Source organism: Glandiceps talaboti, chromosome 17 (assembly GCF_964340395.1).
Source record: "Glandiceps talaboti chromosome 17, keGlaTala1.1, whole genome shotgun sequence".
NCBI classification, from domain to species: domain Eukaryota; kingdom Metazoa; phylum Hemichordata; class Enteropneusta; family Spengelidae; genus Glandiceps; species Glandiceps talaboti.
This window is the reverse complement of record NC_135565.1, coordinates 16,498,140-16,523,928: the sequence shown is the minus strand read 5'-3', so window position 1 is coordinate 16,523,928 and position 25,789 is coordinate 16,498,140. Positions and strand designations below refer to the sequence as shown.

Sequence of the window (25,789 nt, the reverse complement as noted above, 5' to 3'; positions counted from 1 at the left end):
ATTTTACTTTAAATGATATTAAACCAAGTAACAAGTTCCGGGTAAGACCTGTATGTAGCAAGTCTTACCAACCATGTCTGTTTCCCATTGACAGTTTCTAATTTCGGCCTGATATACCATATACACATATTTTCTTAGTGGGTATTATGCATATATGGCAAAAAATGCTAGATTTCCAGTATACCTCCTGAAATTGATTGCGGAACAAGAAAAATCTATCAATGTCCCTCCATAGAGGGGTTCTGCCTAAATAATGATGGATTTCCCAGTATTGGCATCGTCGCAAACCACGACCATTTTACAGTACCGTATCAGTGATATACAATGCCTTGGCAAGAGCTGAGTACGTACACTGAAAACTGACTAGGCCAAGTTGGTTCTTGTTGCTGAAATTTTATTTTTGCCATCCTACAAACAAGATTGGATTGATACATGTATGAATATAAAATAATGATCTATAAATCTTGCCCCAAAGTGTCAAGCAGGGTTTGTGAGAGCATGGATTTGTTGTACTGTCAAACCGGGTGTCCGATACAATCATGAGTTTGTAGCAAGTACTAGTAGGTTACAACATGGATTATCTCAATATTATTACCCATGGTTACAACAAGCCAAGATTGGCTGATTCACGCGAGTTCACTCGAGATAAACTTAATTCCATTCACACAACCTGTAGTGATTGAAGCGTTGTTTACCATACTCTTGATTTTACAAGGAACTGAATCTGGGCTAAATGCTAATTAAGTACGACCTTTTAGCACCGTGTCTTCAGGTACATGAGTTAAGAATGCCGGGACGACTGCATTCATCACCCGTACTAGTATTAATACTCTGTACAGTACCAATTTATCAGCCCTTAATATAAATGTTCAACAAATCTTTTCCCATTCTTACTTTATACTCTTTAAGTTAACCCCATCAAATATTGGTTATCCGAGTAGATTTAAATAAGGCTAGTAACTTTTACTTGGGTCTTTTGAATCGCCCATTCATATTCACTCAGTGCATGCATCGGTACAACGTTTGCTGTTCATGCTAGCTAGCTGTGTTGGACTCAGTTGATCATCGTCGCTAACCACAGCCTTTTTACTGAAGCGTCAAAAATGCGCCGCGTGAAACTCCATCATTTCTGCTGTACTCCCCAATTCTAGTTTTAAGGACTTCTTTTGGGAAAGTTGTATGTGTGAGTTCCCTGTAGTTTTTCTGCGTTGCCGCAAACGCGACAGTTGCCATAATTCGCCAAAACATGAGGCCATTGCTGTTATCTAAATTGGTCAGATTATCATGATGTCATTGCTTATGAATATGTATTATGTGTATGTGAGGTATGGCTTTGATAGCCATAAGATGCCAGAGTTTTATTTCGAAGTGTAGAGAAGAAACAATAGTTCTGGTTTGCAAGAATGAGTATTGGTAGTAAAAAAGTATCTCCATTGAGGGATTCTGGTAGTATATACATGTAGAGTCTGAGACCCCTAAATAACATAATGGTTTCATCCAAGTGATGGCCTTCCCAGTATAGGTAGTAAGGCTGCGCAAATTTAATTCTTTGTTTGATGTTAGTGCACACCTATGTTTGATGGGGAGAAAACAAACAAAAATGCAAATTAGGTCAAACGGGGTCAAAAGGTTTCGTACATCAATTTTTGTAACTATACATGTCTACGTGTACATGTACATGTATGATGTACACACATACAATAGCTAATCCAAGCCCTACTATAGGTATAATGTAGTAACTCATAATCATACAGTATATGTAAATTTTACTAGCCTAAGGATTACATTGTAACATCATAATATAACCTTGATCAAACATTGTACAATGTAAATGTACAATGAATGAAAAAGTGAACATTTTTACCAGATTCAAGGTGAGGGTGGGGGTGGGGGGCGCTGGTGGTGGTGGTGGTTAATAATGGGGTGACACTATGAACAAGCACACCCACTGTTAATGATTTATTAAACCTCAAGATAAAAGACAATGGAATTTACATGTTTTCCTGTCTGACTTCCTCACAACGAAACATTTCTTAAATTTATTCTTCAGTCACAATAAAAAGAAAATTATAGTGCATTATACCGCTAGTCATGTACTCTTTATACATGCACCACATAGATATTTCTTTTTGTTGAATGAGACTTGATAATGTGCTGCTATACATGTAATTCTCCTGAAGTATGTAACTCATTGTATGTGTTTTATGCTAAACATTTTGTTTATCTCCAGGTTAATCACATAAAATGATCTGGTGTTTATACACTACCGTACATGTCAGTACTTTTGTAAAAACAACATTAAGTGACATTTGTCCAGAAACATTTTGTTAAATGCTTGTATGTGTACTTCTATGTGTAACTATCTCGCAATTTTGATACATTGTTTGAGTCAGAAGTTTGATATACAAAATGTTTACTTTGTATGTCTCCACTCCAACATGAGTCACATGCATTTCAAAGGTTAAATTATAACCATGTAGCAATATATACATTTGTATTGTTGCCTCTTGTGGCATACATATAGTTGGTCCATCCATTGACAAGTTTGCTGGGCAAAGTTGAAACCATGGCATCAAATATTCTGGATGTACATGTAAGAGAGAAGTTGAAGGACGACATGGTGACCTGCTCGATGTGTCTGGAGGTCTACAAAAACCCCAAGAGTTTACCCTGTCTTCATACATACTGCTTAGAGTGTCTGACTACATGGGTTGAAAAAAATGGTGGTAAGTTGACTTGCCCTGAGTGTAGACACAGTTGTAAAATTCCACCTGAAGGAGTTGAAAAACTGCCATCAAATTCTCTGATGACTAGTCTTATTGACTATCTAGGAACAGTGAAGGAAGTGAGTAAGAGTGATGATGGACCAGAGTGTGGTGGTTGTAAGGAAAGCATAGCAGTTACTAGATGTATTGACTGTGCTGAATGTCTGTGTGAAGGATGTACAAAAGCCCACAGAAATTTAGCTATGTCCTCAGACCATCAGTTGATTGATTTAGATCAATATACATCAGGAGAGTTTGGAGCCATCAACATACCACAACCTCCAGTCTATTGTCAAAAACATCCACACAGTCGTGTTGAAACCTACTGTACTGTCTGCATGGTCCCATTATGTATGAAGTGTGCCCTTGTTGAACATCCTCAACCACAACACAAACACAGGTACTTAGAGGAAGCTGCTGTAGATGAAAAACAACATATGCAGGCATTGGTAGACAAGCTGAAAGTCAAACTTGACTTGACAGGTCAGTGTGGTGAAAATAAGAAACGTGAACTCCAGAAACTGAAAATTAACTGTCAGAAAGTAGAAGGTGAGATGGAGCACCATATTCATAAAATCATCAACTATTTCCTACAACAGCATGAAGATTTGAAGAAGACATTAGAAGACCAGTCTCAACTGAAAACTCTAGAACTAGATGAAACTACTTTAAGAAGTGTGATTGAATATGCTGAACACCTGATTGAGTTTGCAAGCCCTGCACAATATCTGAAGTCACTAAGAGAAGTGAAAGAACGTATCACAACTCTACTGACAAATGAAAGTGCAGTAAAACCTGAAGATAATGTTACACTATCCTTTTCACCAAGTGAAAAAGTGTTCAGACAGAATGTAGGGGACCTTTTTACAAAAGTCCATACCACAGAAAAACCAACCAGGAGTAGTTACCCTCACAAACCTGTTACTCAAGGAGATAACACACTCGCAGTCTTTGCCGATTCTGATACAAAAGTCATATCTCAACCTTCAGAAGTTCTTGATGCAAGACCTAAGACAACCTTTTATCATGGCAGAAGAATGATTCCTAGATCTGATATATTACCATCACCATTTTATGCAAACTGTCCTCATGAACATTTAGACAGTTCTCACAGGATAAGAAGACATGATGGAACAGTAGCGAAGAGAAATCTAAAACAGGAAGAGAAAACTACTAGTGGACAAGCAGTCAAAAGTACTACAACATTGGTGTCTGCTTCAAAGACAACAATTGGTCCTGTCTCCAAGATAGTGAAAGTTGGTGATGAACAGACTGTTGTCATAACAACTAGAAACTCAGATGGCAGAGTGATAGATGGCTCAGACACACTTTCTATAAAAGTTACACATCCAGATAAAGTTACTCGTAAGATAAACCTGGTACAGGAGAAATATGGCCATTACTTGGTGAAAGTAAAGTGTGCACAAGAAGGCAACTATAAAGTAAAGGTTCGAGTAAATGGTGAGAAAGTGAATAGTTCATCATTTTACTTCACTGCATTTCCCAAACCTGGTACTTTTAAATCCTATGGTGCAAAGGGGTCTGAGCCTGGTCAGTATAGTGGCTGTAATGGAATTGCTATTAACTTGAATGGAGAAGTGGTGATTGCAGACACATTCAATCAAAGAGTGCAGATAGTGAACCGGAATAATGAATGCAGAGCTGTCATTTCATTTGATAATTTCCCAAATGTATTTGAGCCATGGGATGTAGCAGTATCAGCAGATGGCACATATTATATCACTGATGCTGAAAATCGTCAGGTGGTAGTAACCAATGAAAAGAGTGAACTCATTGGAACATTTGGACAGAATGAATTTGTGTGGGGTTCTGGAATATCCATCACCACAGATGGTCATGTGATCATTGCTGATGCTCTTCTACAGGGTGTTAGGAAGTACACAGTTAATGGAAGACATGTCGCTGATTGTCAAGTTTATGGTCCTAACAATGAAAAGTTTGAAAAACCATGGTGTGTGGTTGTCAACAGTAGAAATCAGGTGATTGTATCAGATATCGACAAAATGTGTGTTATTGTGTTAGATGCACATTTGAGATACATGTTCTCAATTGGTAATGATGATATCATGCCCAACATAGATGATATTGGAGCTGTTGAAGTTGACAGTGAAGACAATATTTATGTCAAAGTTATAGGTGGTATCAATAAATGTGATAGCAATGGGAAGTTTATCTGTCATTTCAAGGTATCTACTCCAGTCGGGGGATATCTTGCTGTCAGTAAGGATGAACCGAAGTGCCTTGGTATAACAAATGATAATAACAGTTGGTATGTTTACTACCTGTAGACAGTATTGCTGTATAAATAATGGCATACTCTAATCATAACATACCAGTAGGAGAAATCTACTGAGTAAACAACTAGTCCTGTTTACAAAACTAACTCAGTCAGTTCAACTGCAAAGTGAGATTAACTGTCCTGCTCGTGATAAGAACAGTCACAGTTTGGTCAGTTGTGTGTTTAATGCATGTGCCATGTGAGGATAGGCGTGGATCTTGAAATTCATTCACTCACATCAAGATTGCCCTGCACACAGTTGTGACTTGCATCGTCTACCCAAAATGTATATGTCACCTGTCACCAATCTTGCATTCTGATTAGTCGAGAGCCCTGCAGATATGGAGACATATTTTTCACCAACAGCTACATGTATTCTTATTGTATCACATGATCACTGCAATTCCCCTTGTAAGCAAACCTAAGAGACAACTAGAAATCCCAATTTTATTGTCAATTGTACAAAATGTTTTGACGAAGTCACACTATTTCCACTTCCTTTTGAAAGTTGTATAAGTTCCTTGTAATGGTTCGCTTGTAATGGTACATCGTAGCAACAAATCATATTCCTTGATGCATCAAAGATTTTCTAGTTGAAACCATTTAGACTTTCTCGGCATACATTATCAACTCAAGGATCTTTAAGTTTACACTCTGAAATAACTGACTTGTAACTCATTTTCCTAACTTGTTAATGTATTGTTTTATTTCACTGTACTTTTTATAGGAAATTACCAAGTCTGTGTTTTTCTAAAAAAAAATACTTCTGCCATTAGACTATGCTATGGTGTCCAATCCATGACAAAATTACAACTCCTCATTTTGCTATTCTTATTTCAATTTTACAACACAAATATCTATTTTTCTGTTCTATATTCCATTTTACAATTCGTCATTCCAAAACTGAATGCAATTAAACAACTGAACTTTCATTTCTGAATGAAATTTTACAACTCAACTTTCCATTTTTTAATTTTAAATTTGTATTCTATTTTCCATGTTTAATTCTGTATTCTATTGTACAGTTCGACATTCGATTACTCTGCTTCCTGTTTCAACACTGGTAACTTTCCAATCCCTAAGGTTAACCTTTCAATTAGTCAACACAACTTCAAGTATGCATCTATTAAAACCTGCAACTCTGTGCCTATGTTTGTAAGAACGATAAACAATAGACATAATTTTAAGAAAAATTTAAAGCAGTATCTTCTGAGGGAATAACCTTTATCTGTTGTCTCTTTCAATTTGCCACTGTAATTTTATTTCTGTATATTAGAACTTGTGCTTGTTTCCTGTTCTTATTTTACTATTTTTTTCCGTTATGTTTATAAGCTTCCATATAATTTTGCCACCAACACTTCTCTTTATTTACTAAGAATTGTATTTTTGTTGTTATTGTGAAACTCGTACCAGCCCAAATTTGTATTTATTATCTACATGTATGGTCCATGGACATTGATTAGTTCCTACGAACTATTTCCATGGCCCTCACCAGAAATGTTTTATCCGTTGCTTTCAGAGTTTGTGTATATATTTTTCTCTTCTGGTGGAATAAATTTCAATTCAATTCAATTCAATTCAAATGACTTTCAATGTTATGGCTGCCATATTTTTAGTATAAATATAATATTATATATATATATATATATATATATATATATATATATATATATATATATATATATATATATATATATATATATATCATATATATATATATATCATATATATATAATATATATATCATATATATATATATATCATATATATATATATATATATATATATATATATATATATATATATATATATATATATATATATATATATATATATATATATATAATGTAGTAACAACCCTACTGTACATGTAGGTTTGTAATGTAGTAACCAGCCCTACTGTAGACCTATAATGTAGTAACAACCCTACTGTAGGTATCTAATGTAGTAACAACCCTACTGTTACATGTATGGTGCGTAATATACAGTAGCTAGATCTAGACTATATATAAGATATGTTGAACCATCTACATGTAAACCCCGATATGAGTGCTAGCTAATATAGCATGGCATAGGGGAATGTCATCTTACAGACTATATAGCGAGATCAACTCATAGGCATAAATTTTACTGTCAACATCAAAAGCTAGCTAAGTAGCTTGTTCACACATTTTACAATATACATTTTGTTCATGTACAATGAATGAAAAAGTTAACATTTTACCTGATTCAAGTTTGAGTGGGGCTGGGAGGGGGGGGGGGTGAAGCATGGAGTGACATTATGTACATGTAGCACACCCACTGTTAGTGACTCATTAAACCCCTCAAGATAAAAGACAATGGGATGTACAATATTCTTGTGTGACTTCCTCACCACAAAAGTATTTCATATATACATGCACAATATATAATTTTCTCAGTATGTACCTCAATGTGTTTGTTTTAAAACAATTTGTTAATTTCCAGGTTAATCACATAATATGAATAATTATGTGATCTGGTGGTTATAAACTACATGTCAGTACTTTTGTAAAAACAACATTCAGTGACATTTGTCTGCAAACTTTTGATGAGTGCTTGTATAGTATTACATGTATGTGTCACGATAATTACATAATTTAGATACATGCATTGTTTTGAGTGTGAAGTTTGTTATACAAAAAATTTACTTTGGATGTCTCCACTTCAACACTTGTCACATGCATTTCAAAGGTTAGAATTGTAACCATGGAACAATATATACTGTCGGCACTTAGTTAACATACATTGTAGTCTATCATCAAGTTTTGCTAGTGAAAGTACGGCAAAACCATGGCATCAAATGCTCCGGACATAAGGGATAAGTTGAAGGACGACATGGTGACCTGCTCACTGTGTCTGGAAGTCTTCAAAACACCCAAGAGTTTACCCTGTCTTCATACATTCTGCATAGAGTGTCTGACTACATGGATTGAAAAAAATGGTGGTAAGTTGACTTGCCCTGAGTGTAGACTCAGCTGTAAAATTCCACCTGAAGGAGTTGAAAAACTGCCTTCAAATTTTCTGATGACTAGTCTTATTGACTATCTAGGAACAGTGAAGGAAGTGAGTAAGAGTGATGATGGACCAGAGTGTGGTGGTTGTAAGGAAAGCATAGCAGTTACTAGATGTATGGACTGTGCTGAATGTCTGTGTGAAGGATGTACAAAAGCCCACAGAAATTTAGCTTTGTCCTCAGACCATCAGTTGATTGATTTAGATCAATATACATCAGGAGAGTTTGGAGCCATCAACATACCGCAACCTCCAGTCTATTGTCAAAACCATCCGCATAGTCGTGTTGAAATCTACTGTACTGTCTGCATGGTCCCATTGTGTATGAAGTGTGCCCTTGTTGAACATCCTCAACCACAACACCAACACAGGTACTTAGAGGAAGCTGCTGTAGATGAAAAACAGCAAGTGCAGACATTGGTAGACAAGCTGAAAGTCAAACTTGACTTGACAGGTCAGTGTGGTGAAAATAAGAAACCTGAACTCCAGAAACTGAAAATTAACTGTCAGAAAGTAGAAGGTGAGATGGTGCACCATATTCATAAAATCATCAACTATTTCCTACAACAGCAAGAAGATTTGAAGAAGACATTACAAGACACTTTCAATGATAGCAATGAGGAACTCAAGTCTCAACTGAAAACTCTAGAACTAGATGAAACTACTTTAAGAAGTGCGATTGAATATGCTGAACACCTGATTGAGTTTGCAAGCCCTGCCCAATATCTGAAATTTCAAAGAGAAGTGAAAGAACGCATCACAACTCTACTGACAAATGAGAGTGATTCAGAAGTAAAACCTAAAAGTAATATTACAATGTCTGTCTTTTCACCAAGCAAAGAAGTGTTACGACAGAATGTAGGTGAAATTTTGACAAAAGTCAATACCACAGAAAGTCAAACCAAAGCTATTCCGTTTGCTCCTCCTCGGGCTCAGAGAGATGTTTCTCCAGGAGATGATTCACCAGCAGTCCATGGCAATGATTCTGGTTCAAAAGTTGCTTCACAAGCTGCAAAAGTTGTTGATGTGAGACCTAAGACATATGCAGCTGTTTGTGACAGAAGAGTGGTTCCTAGATATGATAGATCACAGTCACCATCGTCTGCAAACTATCCTGACAAACATCTCACAGACAGCCATGATAGAACCGTAACAAAGAAAAATCTACAACAGAAATGGCCAAATAGAAGTGAACAACCAGTGAAAAGTACAACAACGTCTGCTTCAAAGACAACAATTGGTCCTGTCTCCAAGATAGTGAAAGTTGGTGATGAACAGACTGTTGTCATAACAACTAGAAACTCAGATGGCAGAGTGATAGATGGCTCAGACACACTTTCTATAAAAGTTACACATCCAGATAAAGTTACTCGTAAGATAAACCTGGTACAGGAGAAATATGGCCATTACTTGGTGAAAGTAAAGTGTGCACAAGAAGGCAACTATAAAGTAAAGGTTCGAGTAAATGGTGAGAAAGTGAATAGTTCATCATTTTACTTCACTGCATTTCCCAAACCTGGTACTTTTAAATCCTATGGTGCAAAGGGGTCTGAGCCTGGTCAGTATAGTGGCTGTAATGGAATTGCTATTAACTTGAATGGAGAAGTGGTGATTGCAGACACATTCAATCAAAGAGTGCAGATAGTGAACTGGAATAATGAATGCAGAGCTGTCATTTCATTTGATAATTTCCCCAATCCATTTGCGCCAATGTGGGATGTAGCAGTATCAGCAGATGGCACATATTATATCACTGATACTGGTAATCGTCAGGTGGTAGTAACCAATGAAAAGAGTGAACTCATTGGAACATTTGGACAGAGTGAACGTGTGCGGGGTTCTGGAATATCCTTGACCAGAGATGGCCATGTGATCATTGCTGATTCTAATCTACCTGGTGTTAGGAAGTACACAGTTGATGGAAGACATGTAGGTGACTGCCAAGTATATGGTCCTAACAATGAAGAGTTTGAATTGCCATGTTGTGTGGTTGTCAACAGCAGAAATCAGGTGATTGTATCAGATATCGACAAACGGTGTCTTGTTGTGTTAGATTCAGACTTAAGATATATGTTCTCAATTGGTAATGATGATACAGAGTCCAACAGGATAGATAACATTCAAGGAGTTGATGTTGATAGTGAAGACAATATATATGCCAATGTGGGAGGTACTATCAATAAATATGCGAGTTATGGAAAGTTTATCTGCCATTTCAAGGTACCTACTCCAGTCTGTGGATATATTGCTGTTAGCAAAGATGAGCCCAGTCGAATTGCCATAACAAGTAACAACAATTGGTATGTTTACTACCTGTAGACATGAAGGATTCCTAGCTGTGATCATTACCCACATACAGTACTCTCAAGGTACCAGTAGGAGAACTCTACTGAGTAAACAACTTGTTTTGTCCAATTTACGAAACTAACTCAGTTCAACTGCAAAGTGAGATTAACTGTCCTGCTTATAAGAACAGTCACAGTGTGGTCAGTTGTGTGTTAACATTTTACATGTATGTGCCATATGAGGATGGGGGTGGATCTTGAAATTCATTCACTCACATCAAGATTGCCCTACACACAGTTGTGACTTGCATCATCTACCAGTATCAGACGAGATCACACTGAAAACGTGAGCGAGATGTCAATGTACTGTCCGCTGCATGCGTTGCTACATTTGCCGGATGGAAATTGGGGTTACCTCTGAACAGTGTGCTTGGGTCTTGAAGGCTCCGTAATTAATGTTGGAGTTAGGAAATGTCTGAATTTTTGGCAGGCAAGGCGTAATTTAGCAGAAAAATCCACCCAACCACAGTGCCACTATCACCCAACTTTGTGATTCAGATCTGAATGGCTTCCGTCTATTTACGTTTATGTTTAATGCAGGAATTGTAGCTTTGCTTCCAGTTAAACATTGGAATGAAAAAAAGTACAAACACTGAAGAGTAAGTCCTCAAAATCACATCAAACGCTACAATTATTGCAGTTACTTTGGCCCAAATATCGCGTTATTTTAGGTGATGAAACGTAATATCTCAACTACATACATAAACAACGGCCCCCTAATTAGGATTAAAAGATTATTGCTACAGCAAATAAGTGACGTCATCACATCAAGGGAAAAGCCGCCATTTCTAGTGTGTTCTTTATAGGAGTCTGAGATTCTAATAGGTGTCAAACTGACCATATGCATGATGTTAGCCTTTCAATGCTGATTTATGAGACCAGCCACCTAATCTTATGTCCATAGTAAACATAAATTTCAGGGGCCAAAGTCTGGTATTTTATGAAGTACAAACTACTATCACCATAACAACAATGTTCTTAATATTAGAAGCAGAAACTATTCTGTCTATTTGATTTTTAATCTACATAATGACTTCTGTTTGGACTTCTAAGCACAAGTTCAAGGAGTGGCGCAAATCCTTGCTACCCGAGGTCATTTTTAGCACAACTGAACTGAGGTTAGGTTCAGTAGTGCTATAGGGATCGCCTGGTGTGTGTGTGTGTGTGTGTGCGTGTGTGTGCACGCGCGCGCATCCATGTGTGTGTGTGTGTGTGTGTGTGTGTGTGTGTGTAAACGACTTAAAGTCAAAAATTGCTGGACTGATTGCTTTGATATTTGGTGGTCATGTTACTTCTGGTGTCTAGTTATGAATTGTTCAAATAAAAATGATTGCATCAGAGATGTGGGTTTGGGGTAAAAAAAAATGTGATTTTTGGTCAAAAACTCCAAAGGTACTGGGCAGATTGGCATGAAATTTGATGGGAACATTCAGAGGGGTGATTTGATTAAGATTTGTTCATGACATGACGATTCCCTTAGTAATATGCAAATTAGGGCTAAAAATATGTCTTTTTGGTCAAAACCTATAATTCCAAAACTACTCAGCAGATTGGGCTGTAATGTAATAGGGATGCATCTTTTGGTATATAGATGAAGAAATATTAAGCATATAATGATTTCATCAGTAATATGCAAATTAGGTGTAAAAATGTTAATTTTGGTCAGTGAGATTGAAACTTGGTCAGATGTGTTGTGCTACAAACGCTATTGGTGGTATATTTCAGGTATAACGGCTTGCAGTTATTAAAATGATCTCTCACATCAACATCATATGAAAGGGTATTTTTGGCAAATAACATACCGGTACTTATATGAAACTGGTCTGGACTTTGTATGGTGCTTCGATATCCAAAAGTTTATTCACCTATATCAAAATTTCCTTGCAGACAGTTGTGACCTGTCGCCAACTTTAATGGAAATCATTCACTTCTGGTTGCATAAATTTGTGTCCACAATTGTTTGGGGGAGGGGGGGGGGTATGTGGGGGTGTAAGGCGGAGTCGTGAAGTTCATTCACTTACAAGATTGTCCTGCAGACAGTGTTGACTACTGATATTTATCTAGTGTTACTACGTCATGTATAATAGAATTAATTCACATTAGGCCTAGAATTTATTAATGGGTGTAATTATCTTCTGAGATCTGAATTGCATCAAATATATCATGTACATATGTTTCAATTACATTACAATTTGTGAAATGTGGTTGAACCAAATCAAATCTGTTTCCATTTCCTTTGGAAAGTTATATAAATTTCTATTCACTTGTAATTTGCTAACAACAAAACATACTCCTTCATCCATGAAAGATTTTCTAGTTGAAACCATTTAGACTTTCTGGAAATACCGGTACATTATCAACTCAAGGAAATTAACACTGTGAAATAACTGATTTTCCTTACTTGTTAATGTATTGTTTTATTTTCAGTACTTGTTAAGGAAATTACCAAGTCTCTGTTTTTGTAGAAAAATACCTCTGCTATAGTCTAATAGCAGAGGTATTTTTAAGAAACTCCATAAACGGAAGGGAGAAATTTATAGAGTACTGTGAATCTGGAAATTTTCGCTAGTTTCGCTGGAAAACAAAAAAGCAAAAATAAGTAGGAATTAAAATGCCTTCTTTGTTCTTGTACATAAACACAATGTACAAGTCTGGTAGTACAAAGTAGTCTTTGTGTGAGAACTAGCTGAAGACCATAAAATCGCAAAGTTTGTACTAGCAGTAGTAGTTACCATGCACTACACCATCATTTTGGTGCGGAACCTCAATGACAAAAATATCTTGACAAAAACACAGCTTTAAATTTACCTTACATGAATTTTACTTGTATAGACCAATTAATACAATTATATATTTGAGTGGAATTTGAAAACAAGAAGCCGATTTAAATATGGTGAAAGTGAAAGGTCTGCCAATGTATAATAGTAACGGTAATACAAATGGGAAAAGAGTAAGTCATTCCAGTGTACCTTTTCCAAAAATCCTCCACCAAGAATGAGTCATGGATTTCAAAATTACTCATTTGCCCCTTTATAAAAGAACGAAGTCTGCTTTTTTCATGAATTTATGATATAGTTGTTAGTATTTGAGTAGTTTTATTATTAATATCATTTGAGAGGGATAAATTAGAAAGTCTTTCCCACAGAGGATAGCACCAGTAGAACCATGAAATGGAAGACAAAAATGAATCAAGTTGTTTTGTGAGGTGGATTTTACTCAAAGGGAATAGGAGAAAGTGAAATCAAGATTTGGAAATAATAAAGAGATGATACTTGATAATCCTTGTATTTTCTTGAAGTGCACTTGTGTCTAAGAAGGATATCAGAGTCACTAAGAATGATGCAGAAAGTGAATATACCCATGACATGGGAGTGCTAGTGTGATGTCCTCAGAGTACATGTATTGGGATGCACAATATACCCATGACATGGGAGTGCTAGTGTGATGTCCTCAGAGTACCCCATGCTGGGAGTACATGTATTAGTATGATCGAGTGCTTGCTGTGTATATGTTCTCTGCAGACACATGTTCATGAGTGTAGCGGCTGGTCATACAGGCACATATACATGTACGTACGTACGTACAAACACACTTCCATACACATACATGCGTACATACACATGTACATATACATGCGTGCGTACGTACGTACGTACGTACGTGCGTGCGTGCATGCATGCATGCATGCATACATACATACATACATACATACATACGTACATACAACATACATGCATGCATGCATACAGACAGACAGACATTCACGGACACAGATGCAGACACACACACATAACATGAATCTTATCAGATTTTAAATAAATACAACTTTATTCAATAACCAATATTGTTACTGAATGTGCACATCAAGTCAACATATTGTCATTGATTACAACTCATTGATTGTATACATTGTTTATTCTATATCATGACAATCTGGTGCCCAAAATATGAATCAAAATATTTCCTGATATTTTATCAATTATGTTTGAGGATGTATAATTATATTATTGATCAATATTTTTCATCATTCAGCTGAAAAATACTTGTGACTTAAGATTTTGTCACCACTCATGTATCAACGTAGTGACAAAGCCCCTTAGGTGACTTGTCTTTTCCTTGGCTGAATGAAGAAAAATATTGAGGATTTTTTTTTAAAAAGTGTGTTTTGTGTACATGCATACTGAAACCATGGGAACAGATTTTTATCTGTGAGAAGATTACAAAGATGTAACGGTATTTTTATTTACAAACTATATTAGACTAAAGATCATTCTTAATATCAATCTTCAAAAGCAGAAGCTGTGTACTCCACAATGCTTTTTTCATTTTGAGCGTGCACTCTTACTATATATGTAGAGTCTATGCTTTTAATATGTTTCTGACGATGAAGGAAATGATGTACATATACATGGTTTCAGTGTGGCGCCAAAGTAATACAGACTTGCTACGTGAAGCATTATAATGTTATGAAGTCCAGTCACTTGATATTCTATACTATGGCATGAAACCGTATGTTCTAACTTTTCATCAATTGACAGAGTCCACCTTCAACACAGATGGCTAGATAAACGTACTAGCACTGTCGTGTAGTTTCAGTGACTCGAGTGAGGTAATTTAGTCCTGATATGTTTTCATTTAATTAAGAGTAAATTAAAAGTAGCGGGTATCTATAAGCAGTGTTCCCACTCAGGTTTACCTGTGTACTGGCACAGTAACAGTGATTATCTTTGCAAATATATAGATTGTACACCTACATATGCATAATATGGTATTTGCCAGTAAAGATTATTACAAATAAAGGGGATGTTGTATATTTTATGTAGTCACAGTGAAAGACGGTATGGGGAAGAAATAATAATATATCATGTTTTAGTCATACAGGTGGTTATCTCTTGCTTTACTAGTACAAGCCATTTGGAAATTAATGTGAAAGTGACAAACATTGAAGGCAAATCAACCTCCATTTTTGAACCTGTGTCTGTCTGTCTGTCTGTCTGTCTGTCTGTCTGTCTGTCTGTCTGTCTGTCTGTCTGTCTGTCTGTCTGTCTGTCTCTGTCTGTCTGTGTCTGTCTGTATGTATGTATGTATGTATGTATGTATGTATGCCTGTCTGTCTGTCTGTCTGTCTGTCTGTCTGTCTGTCTCTGTTTGTCTCAGTCTATCTCTGTCCCCCTCTCCTCTCCTCCCCTCCCTCCCACCCTCTTGCCATCAACCGGCATACATTCTTGACTCCTTCAAGAACCTGAGAAAGATTGCTATCAATGCTGGCAAATGGTGATATTCTAAAGCAGACAATTAAATTCTTGGGTTTCACTCTGGAGCCAAATTAGAATGTACTTAATATGATCTTTCCCAAATAGTTCTTCAGTTAATAATGGTAAAATGTCTCATTTCTTATCTTGATTCTGGTTTAATGAGAAAATTAAGCTGTATTTCCTAAGACTGTCTTCAGCTTGCAGCTTCTACTAAATATTGTTTTATACTTATAGTCGTTGGCTCTCGCTGTCTCAGTTGAGCTGAAATCCTCCGCATCATTTTCTAACCATGATTTCTTATTAAGAAACTCATCTGCTCGTGAATTCGTAAATCTCTGTCCTAAGAGAAACAAGAACGTTCATTTCTTATCCTGACTTCAAGAGAAACATAAGCCGTATTTCCTATGACAGTCTTCAGCTGGTAGCGTCTGCATACTACATTGTGACTAATAAATTTCCATTGAAGCCTAGCTGAATACAATCTGTCTTACTCTAACAAATGAAAAGGCCATTATACTTTAAAGGGTAGAGTGTGCTTTGATTGAGTTTCAGTTCACTTAAATCTGACTTTATAGAAATACACTCTTAGTGAACCATTGATGTGACATGAAGGATTTATTTAGTTTATAAGGTTGAGTTTACACAAAGTTGTAGATTTTAATTTGACAGCAAGTTATACAAAACTACATGTATGTACGAACCCAGGTCAATTTTCTATCTTTTTCGGACACAAAATTTGGAATGACATCCCTGTAACTCTTTTTATTTGTATATAGTTTCAAACAAATCTTCAACCAACATCTACTGGTGCAGTATAACTCATCAACTGTATACTTGTAATATTAATCATGTGTACATAATACATTTTTTGAGTCATATTGAGTACCTTGCTGTGAATTTCTGTATATAAATATGTGAGGGGACAGGCCCAGACTAGCTGTAAGCTAGTTCCTGACTCCCCATTTACCCACTGTTATATTTATTTGGGGTAAATAAACTGATTATTATATTAACTTCTTCAACTTTACTGTGTATGCACATAACTTGGATGTACATGTATGATTGTATATATAAAGTACACATATAGGAAGATCTAAAAATCCTGCACATTGCCAACAAGAACCCAAAAATGTGCCCTGAAAGATGGAAAAAGCATAATTAGATAGTAGGGAATGAGGTAAATAATTCTACACTCTGTATATAGATTGATAAGATGGTGTACATGTCATCTTGTCTACTGTACATGCATTTACTCAATGTGCTGTCATAGAATCAGTACACCTGAATTAAATGGTCATGGTTTCAGGTTATCAAGGTGAAAGTATATATATTGTGTATCGCTTGGTAAGATGCATGTCATCTTGAAATGTCTTGTACTTTGAATATTATGAGTACTTGTACAATGTACACTTGAAATAGCAAGGTTCCAGGCTGATATGATACATGCATATCTTGGTGAGATGGTATTCATGTCATTATGTATTCATTTTGTCTGTTTTCATTGTACTTTGACGAGTATGAGTACACTTGAAATAGACATGGTTCCAGGGTGATATGCTAGACATACATGCATATCTTGGTAAGATGGGATCATATGTCATTATGTATTCATTTTGTCTGTTTTCATTGTACTTTGACTAGTGAGTACACTTGAAATAGACATGGTTCCAGGCTGATATGTCAGACATATTACATATATGCATATAGCTTGGTAAGATGGTGTCCATGTTACAGGTACCTGTATCTTGTCTGTTTTTCATTGTACTTTGACTAGTATGTACATATAAAATGGACATGGTTCCAGGCTGATATACCAGACATATATGAGTCACAAAGTTAATTGAAATGTCCCAGTACATGCATATGAACTGAAATGGTAACAGTTACTAATACTTCCTGTATGTAAGGGTTGTAGTCACCCGAGATTGTAAACTGATTGGAAAATAGCGGACATGAATAAACAGGAAATCTGATTCACTACATTTTGTAAGTGGGATTGAATTTAGAAGTACATGTACATCGTAATGATGTCACTGATAAAATTATTATTACATGAAGTGACTGTGTCCTATCAATATGGAAGTCAGTGTACCCACGAAGTTGAACTCCAAGCCAGTTGACATACCACTAATGCAAACAGCAATTTCTTAGTTATGACCAGTGTGTCCTCTATGCCAATTTAACACGCCACTAAGGCCTGAAAAAAAAATTGTTTGGTTCCGGTTATCTGACCCCACCTAGTTTTTTCACAATGACTCTAAACTTTTTTTTTACGTATTCGAGAAAAAAAACAATATTGTGAAGTTTCGCAAGAAATAACTTGGATATGGAAACTGACATCAACTTAAAAAGACAATATAAAACTGTTCTTCCTATCTGTTATGGCTTTACATCTGATGAGAAGAAACCAATAACACAGAGACGGTATGGAAAACAATGGAAAACATAACTACCTGAACTAGACACTCGTGTACAGTATATGGAAAAAAACATGAAAAAAATGAATAAATAAAAAATCTACCTACCCCACCTATTCTAAAATAGAGCATAATCGGAACCACACAATTTTTTTTTGTAAGGCCTAACGCACACCAACATTTGGGCCTATCCCCTACTATGTGATGACTTACAAGAAAACAGTTTTTATAATTTTGATTGATCTGAAGTTAATATAATCACCAACAATTGAAATAAGGTTGACTTTATAGGTTTGCTGAAATGGGGATCTTTATTACAATATTTACATCATGTATAACTACCCCGAGGGGGGGGGGGCAGTACCAGTGGTCAGCTCTGGTAGGAGTGTGTGTCCAGTGCTGGGGACCCCAGGCCCCATTTTAGACCCACTTTGACCAAAAAACAACAGTCCGTTTTAGACCATTACAGTTTTTTTAAAAGATGAAATCTTAGACCAAAATACATTTTCCTTAGGAGGCAACATTTTTGAACAATTAATGGCACTTATGATTAGAGGAGAATGGACCACATTTTAGACCACTCAAAATAAAAAATAATGCAAAGTTGTCCCTGTTTTAGACTCTTCAGCTAGAAAAAAAACAGACCCCAGTTTAGACCAAAGTGTTAGAAAACACACCCCAAAAGGCAGCACATATAGTTATACTCAAATAAGGGGAGTATATAAATAAGGGCATCTGTATTCTGCAGTGTTGTAGAAGAAATATCAGCTTTGGTTTGTGAGAATGATGGATTACTATTGTGTGTGTGCCAGTTCCCTGCATGTAATAACACATATAAATCCATTATTGAATAGCTGATGTTCTGTTTCCATGGTGATGTTGCACCAAAGTGTGAAATACTAGCACTTGTTTTCTACTTATAGTAGAACTATCAAAACTGTAAGATTTCTTGAATATTATGAGCACCTGTGAATTTAATATTGGTTTTAGGGGAGGTGATAAGTTGTAAGTAATTGATGTACCTGTAGTATGTACATGGTATATCTTTAGTATGAGGCAAAGCATACATTTTCAATTGTGAATGTTTGGTTGTCTCAGAAAAATAATTTGGAAGTGCCGAGTTTTCTATCTACTCCTTGAAGTGCTAGTAAAATGTATATCTATAATTTGAAGTATAAGGCCAAAAAAAAAAAAAGAGGAAAAAAAAAAGAATTGATTCTGATCAGGACATTTTGTCTAAAGTGGTGTGATGATGTGATTTTTTTAAACTGTCAAACCTGTCACTAAATCTACTATTTATGGCAGTTACTGTTCTTTTTATACATTAGAGCAAGTGTGAATGTGGGGCAGATGTCATTTGCTTGTTCTTGATTGGCTCTGCAGTTGTCTTCACTACTACAGCAATTGATGAAGGGAGTGTTATTTTAGTGTTTTCCGTCGGATCTGCAGACTGCATGGGCTAGACAAACATGTAAAAAAAAGTCCTTTAAAATGATCATGCAGTATATTCCAGTATAGAGTAATAGTATTATCTCTGTTCTTATTACTTTTTAGATACCATGGACAAAACTTAAAACACACCCAGCATGTTTGGTAAGTTGTACAAATTTTGTATCTTGTAAATTTTGCCATTAAAAGTACATGTATGTATGGAAGATAATCATACACCAGCTGTCAGATTACCATGCATGGTATAAATAACCTGAATCAGATTATTTATATACCACAGAAATGAAGATTACAGATATTAATAAATGTAGTATATATATACAAATTTATTATTATTAGAAATATTGTATGGATGATAGTGAGTTGATAGACTAGCTACTGTCAGATTACCATGCATGGTGTAGTTCACCTATAGTCAGATTACATTTATACAACAGAAATGAAGATTAGAAATGATAAATGTGGTACAAATGTTGTTATCAGAAGTATGTATGGAAGATAATCATCCAACAACTGTCAAATTACCACCACATACGGTATGATTAACCTGAATCAGATTATTTGTATACCACAGAAATAAGTACTACAGGTAATAAGCCATCAATTGGTACCAGTAAAACATAATGTCAATGAAATTAAAAAAATAGCCATGACAGTATAAAAGTATAGAATGTATATCCTAAAAATTATCCATTGACAGGATTTTGTATAGCGTTTACAACCATAATGTAGTTCTGAGTATAACTTAGGTATGGAAATGTATGCATGTTTACAAGATTCCAACTTCTGCTACCCTAATGTGAACATAAGCCGTACTTAACCTTTTAATGACTTGGTTTCTGTATAAAGCTATATGTAATTATGTATTTATGTAGAGTGTCAGGCTTTAAAGGGTGAAAGTACAGTTATACAATGTAATTGTACAAATATACTCTTATCTCAATTTGTCATGTCATGCACATATTTGGTGCATATATACAATCCTTTGGCAAATGGCTCTGATGTAGATGTATACATTTATGTTGTGGAAAATAGGGAAAACATAAGATTCATGAAATTCAAATTATGTAACAGTTATATTTTTCATTTTGTTTTGCCAGTATTTGGATCAAGTGGAAGTAGAAATGAAAATCACAGATGAACTAAGACATCCATGTGAATTTATACCATTACATAGGTGAGTGAAAACAACTGACATTGTCACATGTCCCTATCAGAAGTAAGTATCCATGCTAAAATACAAACTTTTTGCACAAAATCAATCATTTGTATAAGAAGGAGAATCAATTTTCACATGATTGGTATATGTTTAAATCCAAAATATTTCTATTAAAAAATCATTCCAATGAGAGGAAATAAATAAAATATTACTGGTATACAATGTATATTATGTTACAATCCAAAAACAATGTTTTAAATAAAAAAAATTCGTAAGATAGAAAATAATTTTATGATATACATACATGTATATGTTAAAATCCAAAAACAAAGTTTAAAAAAATTCTAGCGAGAGAAAATTATTGCAGTATGATTTGTATGTGTATGTACTTTAAGATCCTAAAACTATGTTGAAAAGAAAAATTCCAAAGAGAAGATCTGAAAAGATATGTGAGGAAATGATTATATACTGCATTATATTACTGGGTAAACTAAGAAAATATTGTCGTTAACAACATTGTCGAAATGGGTTGGGGTGGCTTGGGGTATTGGAAATCAGATGTCAGCTGTGAGTGTAACATTACTCAAATGTTGTATATACCCCCAGACAGCAGTCAATGATTTGTATCAATTTCATTTGAAGTAATCCATCTTACTCATAGACCAGGAGTTAAGTTGCTAGCAGGTATTTCAATCATTCAGTTGGGAAGAAATGCAGTTAATAATGAAATGGTGATTGAATATACCGGTACCCATATGCAACTTATCTACATAGCCTACCTTTTTTGAGTAGTTTGTGAAAGAGTTTATTCATGATAACAGAACTTACTTAGTTACTTTAAGTAGATGCAATGAATGAATGACATGAGCACTCACATCCAACTCATCTACATAGCATACCTCTTTTGAGTAGTTTGTGAATAAGTTTATTCATGACTGTTCTTCATAGCATTAGACAGGTGTTCTCTCTAGAGAAAGTAATCTTCACAAGGGTAGCATGCAAGAATGAATGTTTGGGACTCTGAGTTCATAGCTACAATGTATGACTAAAAGGTCTCCTTAAAGTCAAAGCAATGCATCTTTCTACAGTAATGTATTTCCTAAAATATTTTTTGTATGTTAGGTCGGGGTAAGACTGGAGGTGACTCAGAATTGACTCAACTGGCTAAGTGTGAACCCCCCCCCCCCCCCCATGCCTTGCCTATAGTTTATATACCTTTGTTGTACACAAAAAGTGTAATTTCACATTTTAGATTTCATTTTTAAGGCCTGTTATCATTACATATCTTCTTTTTCATGAATAGTCTAATTGTCATGGTTGTCTAAATTATGATTCATATGTCATGTACATGCTTGTAATAATTTCAGTATGAGCGGATTTGGTTTGATAGCAACAAACTAGAATACATAAATCATAGTATGTCATGTACATACCAGTAATAATTTCTGTATGAGCAGATTTGGTTTGATAGCAATAAACTAGAATACACATAAATCATAGTATAGTCAAATGTAGTTTGATTACTGTTGTCACATATTTCAGAATATTTATGTCAAGAGTCTGGTAATGTCATAGAGCATTGCAAAATGTCTGTATTATTGACTGACTGAGTTAGATAAGTAAGATAAGAACATTCCAGAAAGTACATGTACACATGGTGCAGGTATATCGTATGTCTTATTGTCTCAATTGAATATTGCACCTTACACTTTAGTGTACACCTAACACACAGTCTCTGCCTCATTGAAGTCTATTATCTAGCTCCATGTACTCTTGATAATTAAATTATAGATCCCTCTAATCTCTCTTATGTCTAGCATGTCATGCACATGTACATGTCTGTACCACACACAAACACACGCATACACACACAATGCCCCCACACCACATATATTCACACACCAGAGAGAGAGAGAGAGAGAGAGAGAGAGAGAGAGAGAGAGAGAGAGAGAGAGAGAGAGAGAGAGAGAGAGAGAGAGAGAGAGAGAGAGAGAGAGAGAGAGAGAGAGAGAGAGAGAGAGAGAGAGAGAGAGAGAGAGAGAGAGAGAGAGAGAGAGAGAGTTAGATGGAGACAGACAGACAGAATTTGGGTAGCAAAGTATAAAAAAGAAATAAGATGTATTTTCTAGCAAGACAATCTGTCTCATACAAATCTATTATCTAGCTCCATGCACTCCTGATAATTACTTTATAGATTACCCACCAGTTTAACCTCTCTCATCTACTCTATCATTAATTTGGTTCCTATTTGATTGAAATTGATATATATTATGTTACAGTTCTGGAGGCAAGTATGGATTTTCAGACAAAGTAATAGACGGTCTCTATGTCATTGTCAATGCTGTCAATATCAACTTTCATTCCAAAGCTTTCCATGCCTCAGCACAGGTAAATCACCTATCAACAACTATCTTCAATCTTTTACAACTAGTAACACCCAAGTAATGTGATTCCCCTGTATAGCACGCTTGTTTATAGCATTCATATAAAATAAAGAATTATACTGTTTCAATTCTTGGTATCTGCAGTAGCATTTCACCTCATGCTAGAGGGTCAAAATAGAACAAGAAGGTTGACTTATTTTCACATGCTCCTATAGCAATGCATTTGTAGCATGGAGCAAAAGTTGTGGTGTCGACCTAAAAATCGAATAGTCATTACTTTTCTGACAGACCTTGATGATAGAATTCCATTGCAGGTACCTAGAATTGCTTTAAATATCAGCCTGGTATGTGTCATTCCAGGGTTACAATGTACATTAAGTGAATCATGTATCACAACTGTTGATTATATTTAGCTCTCAATGAGAGATCTAGATGATGTGTTTTATGGTGTCAATGTGTACATTCTAATAACTGGTATTTTACTTGCTGTGCATTGTACTGGTAGCATTGTTTACAGATTGATTACATGTACAGCTTCCACATACAGGGTTCATGAATAAAGCAATGAAGTGAAATAGTACTATTTTACACACAGGCACTCAAATCAATCTGTATTTTTTTTAATGTATAGTAATTAAACAAAAAATCATACAGATTGATTCAAGTGACTGTGATTTTACAGTATGGCACGGTCTAGTTCCTATATACAGTATCATTACAATTTACACCTCCACTCACATAGTCTAGTTCCTATACAGTATTGTTACCATTTACACCTCCACTCACATAGTCTAGTTCCTATACAGTACTGTTACAATTTACACCTCCACTCACATAGTCTAGTTCCTATACGGTATCGTTACAATTTACACCTTAGAGACCATGTTGACAGCCAGACTAAGTAGTACACAGGAAATCACTGTAGTTGGGTGTTACAGGTTGTGTTTGTGTTTTGTAATAAATATATTGTACACATGTATTTACTTTTAATAATGTAATAACACTAATGGATATATGAAAGTTAAGATGCAAAAATAAATCTACGTATCTTGTACTTAGTATTTAATATCCAAACCTATATCAGTTATCAATCATTGCAGATATTATAAAGGATGGATATCTTTTCTCACAAAACTCTGACATTACTTCACTCCCTGATAGATTTCAAGATTTCGGATACGAAGCACCAATCCATCCTGGCAAACTGCAGACTTACGCTTCACACGCATCAAAGATAACAACCGTGGAGAAATACTTATTTTCAAAGAAGCTGATTGGATGACGTTACGTATTGAAGTCGATGCTATCAAGAAAAATCCAAATCGTCCAACCACTGCAATACGATTGATCACAAATCAAGGCAAAGTTCGGTTTACGATAAAAAAGCGACTGTCTGATTGTATGATGGTGACGTCTAAAGTACAACTATTATTAGAGGATCTACTATGGGTGTTAACAGACTCACAACTTAAGGCTGTACTAGAGTATTGTCATTATTTAGGTGGTCTACATAAACAGTCTGAGAACCAAGTCAAGACTGATACCAATATACAGTCACAGGTAAGGTTGTAGTCTATAAGGTATGCCGTGACAGGGCGCCCTCACACATCGGTCATCGGTAAGGGTGGAACGACATGACATATCTTACAGTCTAGTAAACTTGTAACTATTTATAATTTCACTTTACATGCAAAAATGACTATATGGAATAACTTATGTTCTGGATGTGTAGTTGCCGAATATTTTATAGCAGGAAAAACAGGCCTCTTCAACGTAGTTTAAAAAATCAATAGTGCAAAATGATTACTTGCATCAGTATGCACACCACACTAATACTATTGATATTATCACTGCTGTGTAACAAAAAAAGACAATGTTGTATACAAATGAACACACAAGCATTTGATGTAGAGGAAATCACATGATTGTACAATAATTTCTACACTGTTGCTAGGTAAACACAACTGAAAATCCTATGATGTGTGAGTGACGGTGTTGGTACTTAGGGTAGCTGTACTTGTACCCATTGTACTTTCACTTGCCTTTGTAGTGATTAGGGTGCTTGCTACACTCACAAAAGTGAGAAAACTGAAAGTACGTGTGCAAGGATCCCGATTTCATTGCATGCACTCGCATGTTAATTTTGGGGTCCTCTCATAGTATTTGTGTAGTATGTGGTTCTAACCTCTAGGTGTTCACTTACAGGCCAAGACCCTTGCCCAGGGCAACAAGAACCAATCATCACAAAGTCAGCAACAGAATCTGTCAGCTGATGCCCAAGCTATCAGTAAATTCTTTGAGAAGCATGATGTAGTAGAGACATCCTATCATATTGTGATGAACAGGGTAGACCTACATTTGTGTGATGAACAAAACAGACCAGAATCAGAAGGTGAGGTCTTATCATCATCTATAGGATGCCCTCTATGGCAGGGTCGACAAACACATGATTAGGGCACCAACTATGGAGGTTGAAAAACATGTGATTAGGGTGCCCTTTATTGAAAACAAAGGGTAGGGTGCCCTCTATGGCATAGTGTAAAACATAATACTAATTATGTACACTATCAGTTCTCTATGGCTGGGTTGAAAAGTGAATGAAACGGATGCCTTCTACAACAGTTGAAAACAGGATTAGGGTGCCTTCTATGGCATGGCTTAAGAGAATACTGTTACAGTAACA

The 25,789-nt window shown here is 35.7% G+C and overlaps 1 protein-coding gene across 1 annotated transcript in view; it reads left to right on the top strand.

Annotated features, from left to right (window-relative positions):
• The window catches only part of LOC144448512 (bridge-like lipid transfer protein family member 3B), a 56,068-nt gene that overhangs the window by 17,046 nt on the left and 13,233 nt on the right, over window positions 1–25,789 (top strand). The window contains exons 3-7 of the mRNA XM_078138778.1: window positions 19,669–19,707; window positions 20,664–20,740; window positions 23,002–23,110; window positions 24,268–24,666; window positions 25,312–25,498. Of these exons, the coding sequence (XP_077994904.1) occupies window positions 19,669–19,707; window positions 20,664–20,740; window positions 23,002–23,110; window positions 24,268–24,666; window positions 25,312–25,498 (811 nt within the window). The remainder of the gene's footprint in view (window positions 1–19,668; window positions 19,708–20,663; window positions 20,741–23,001; window positions 23,111–24,267; window positions 24,667–25,311; window positions 25,499–25,789) is intronic.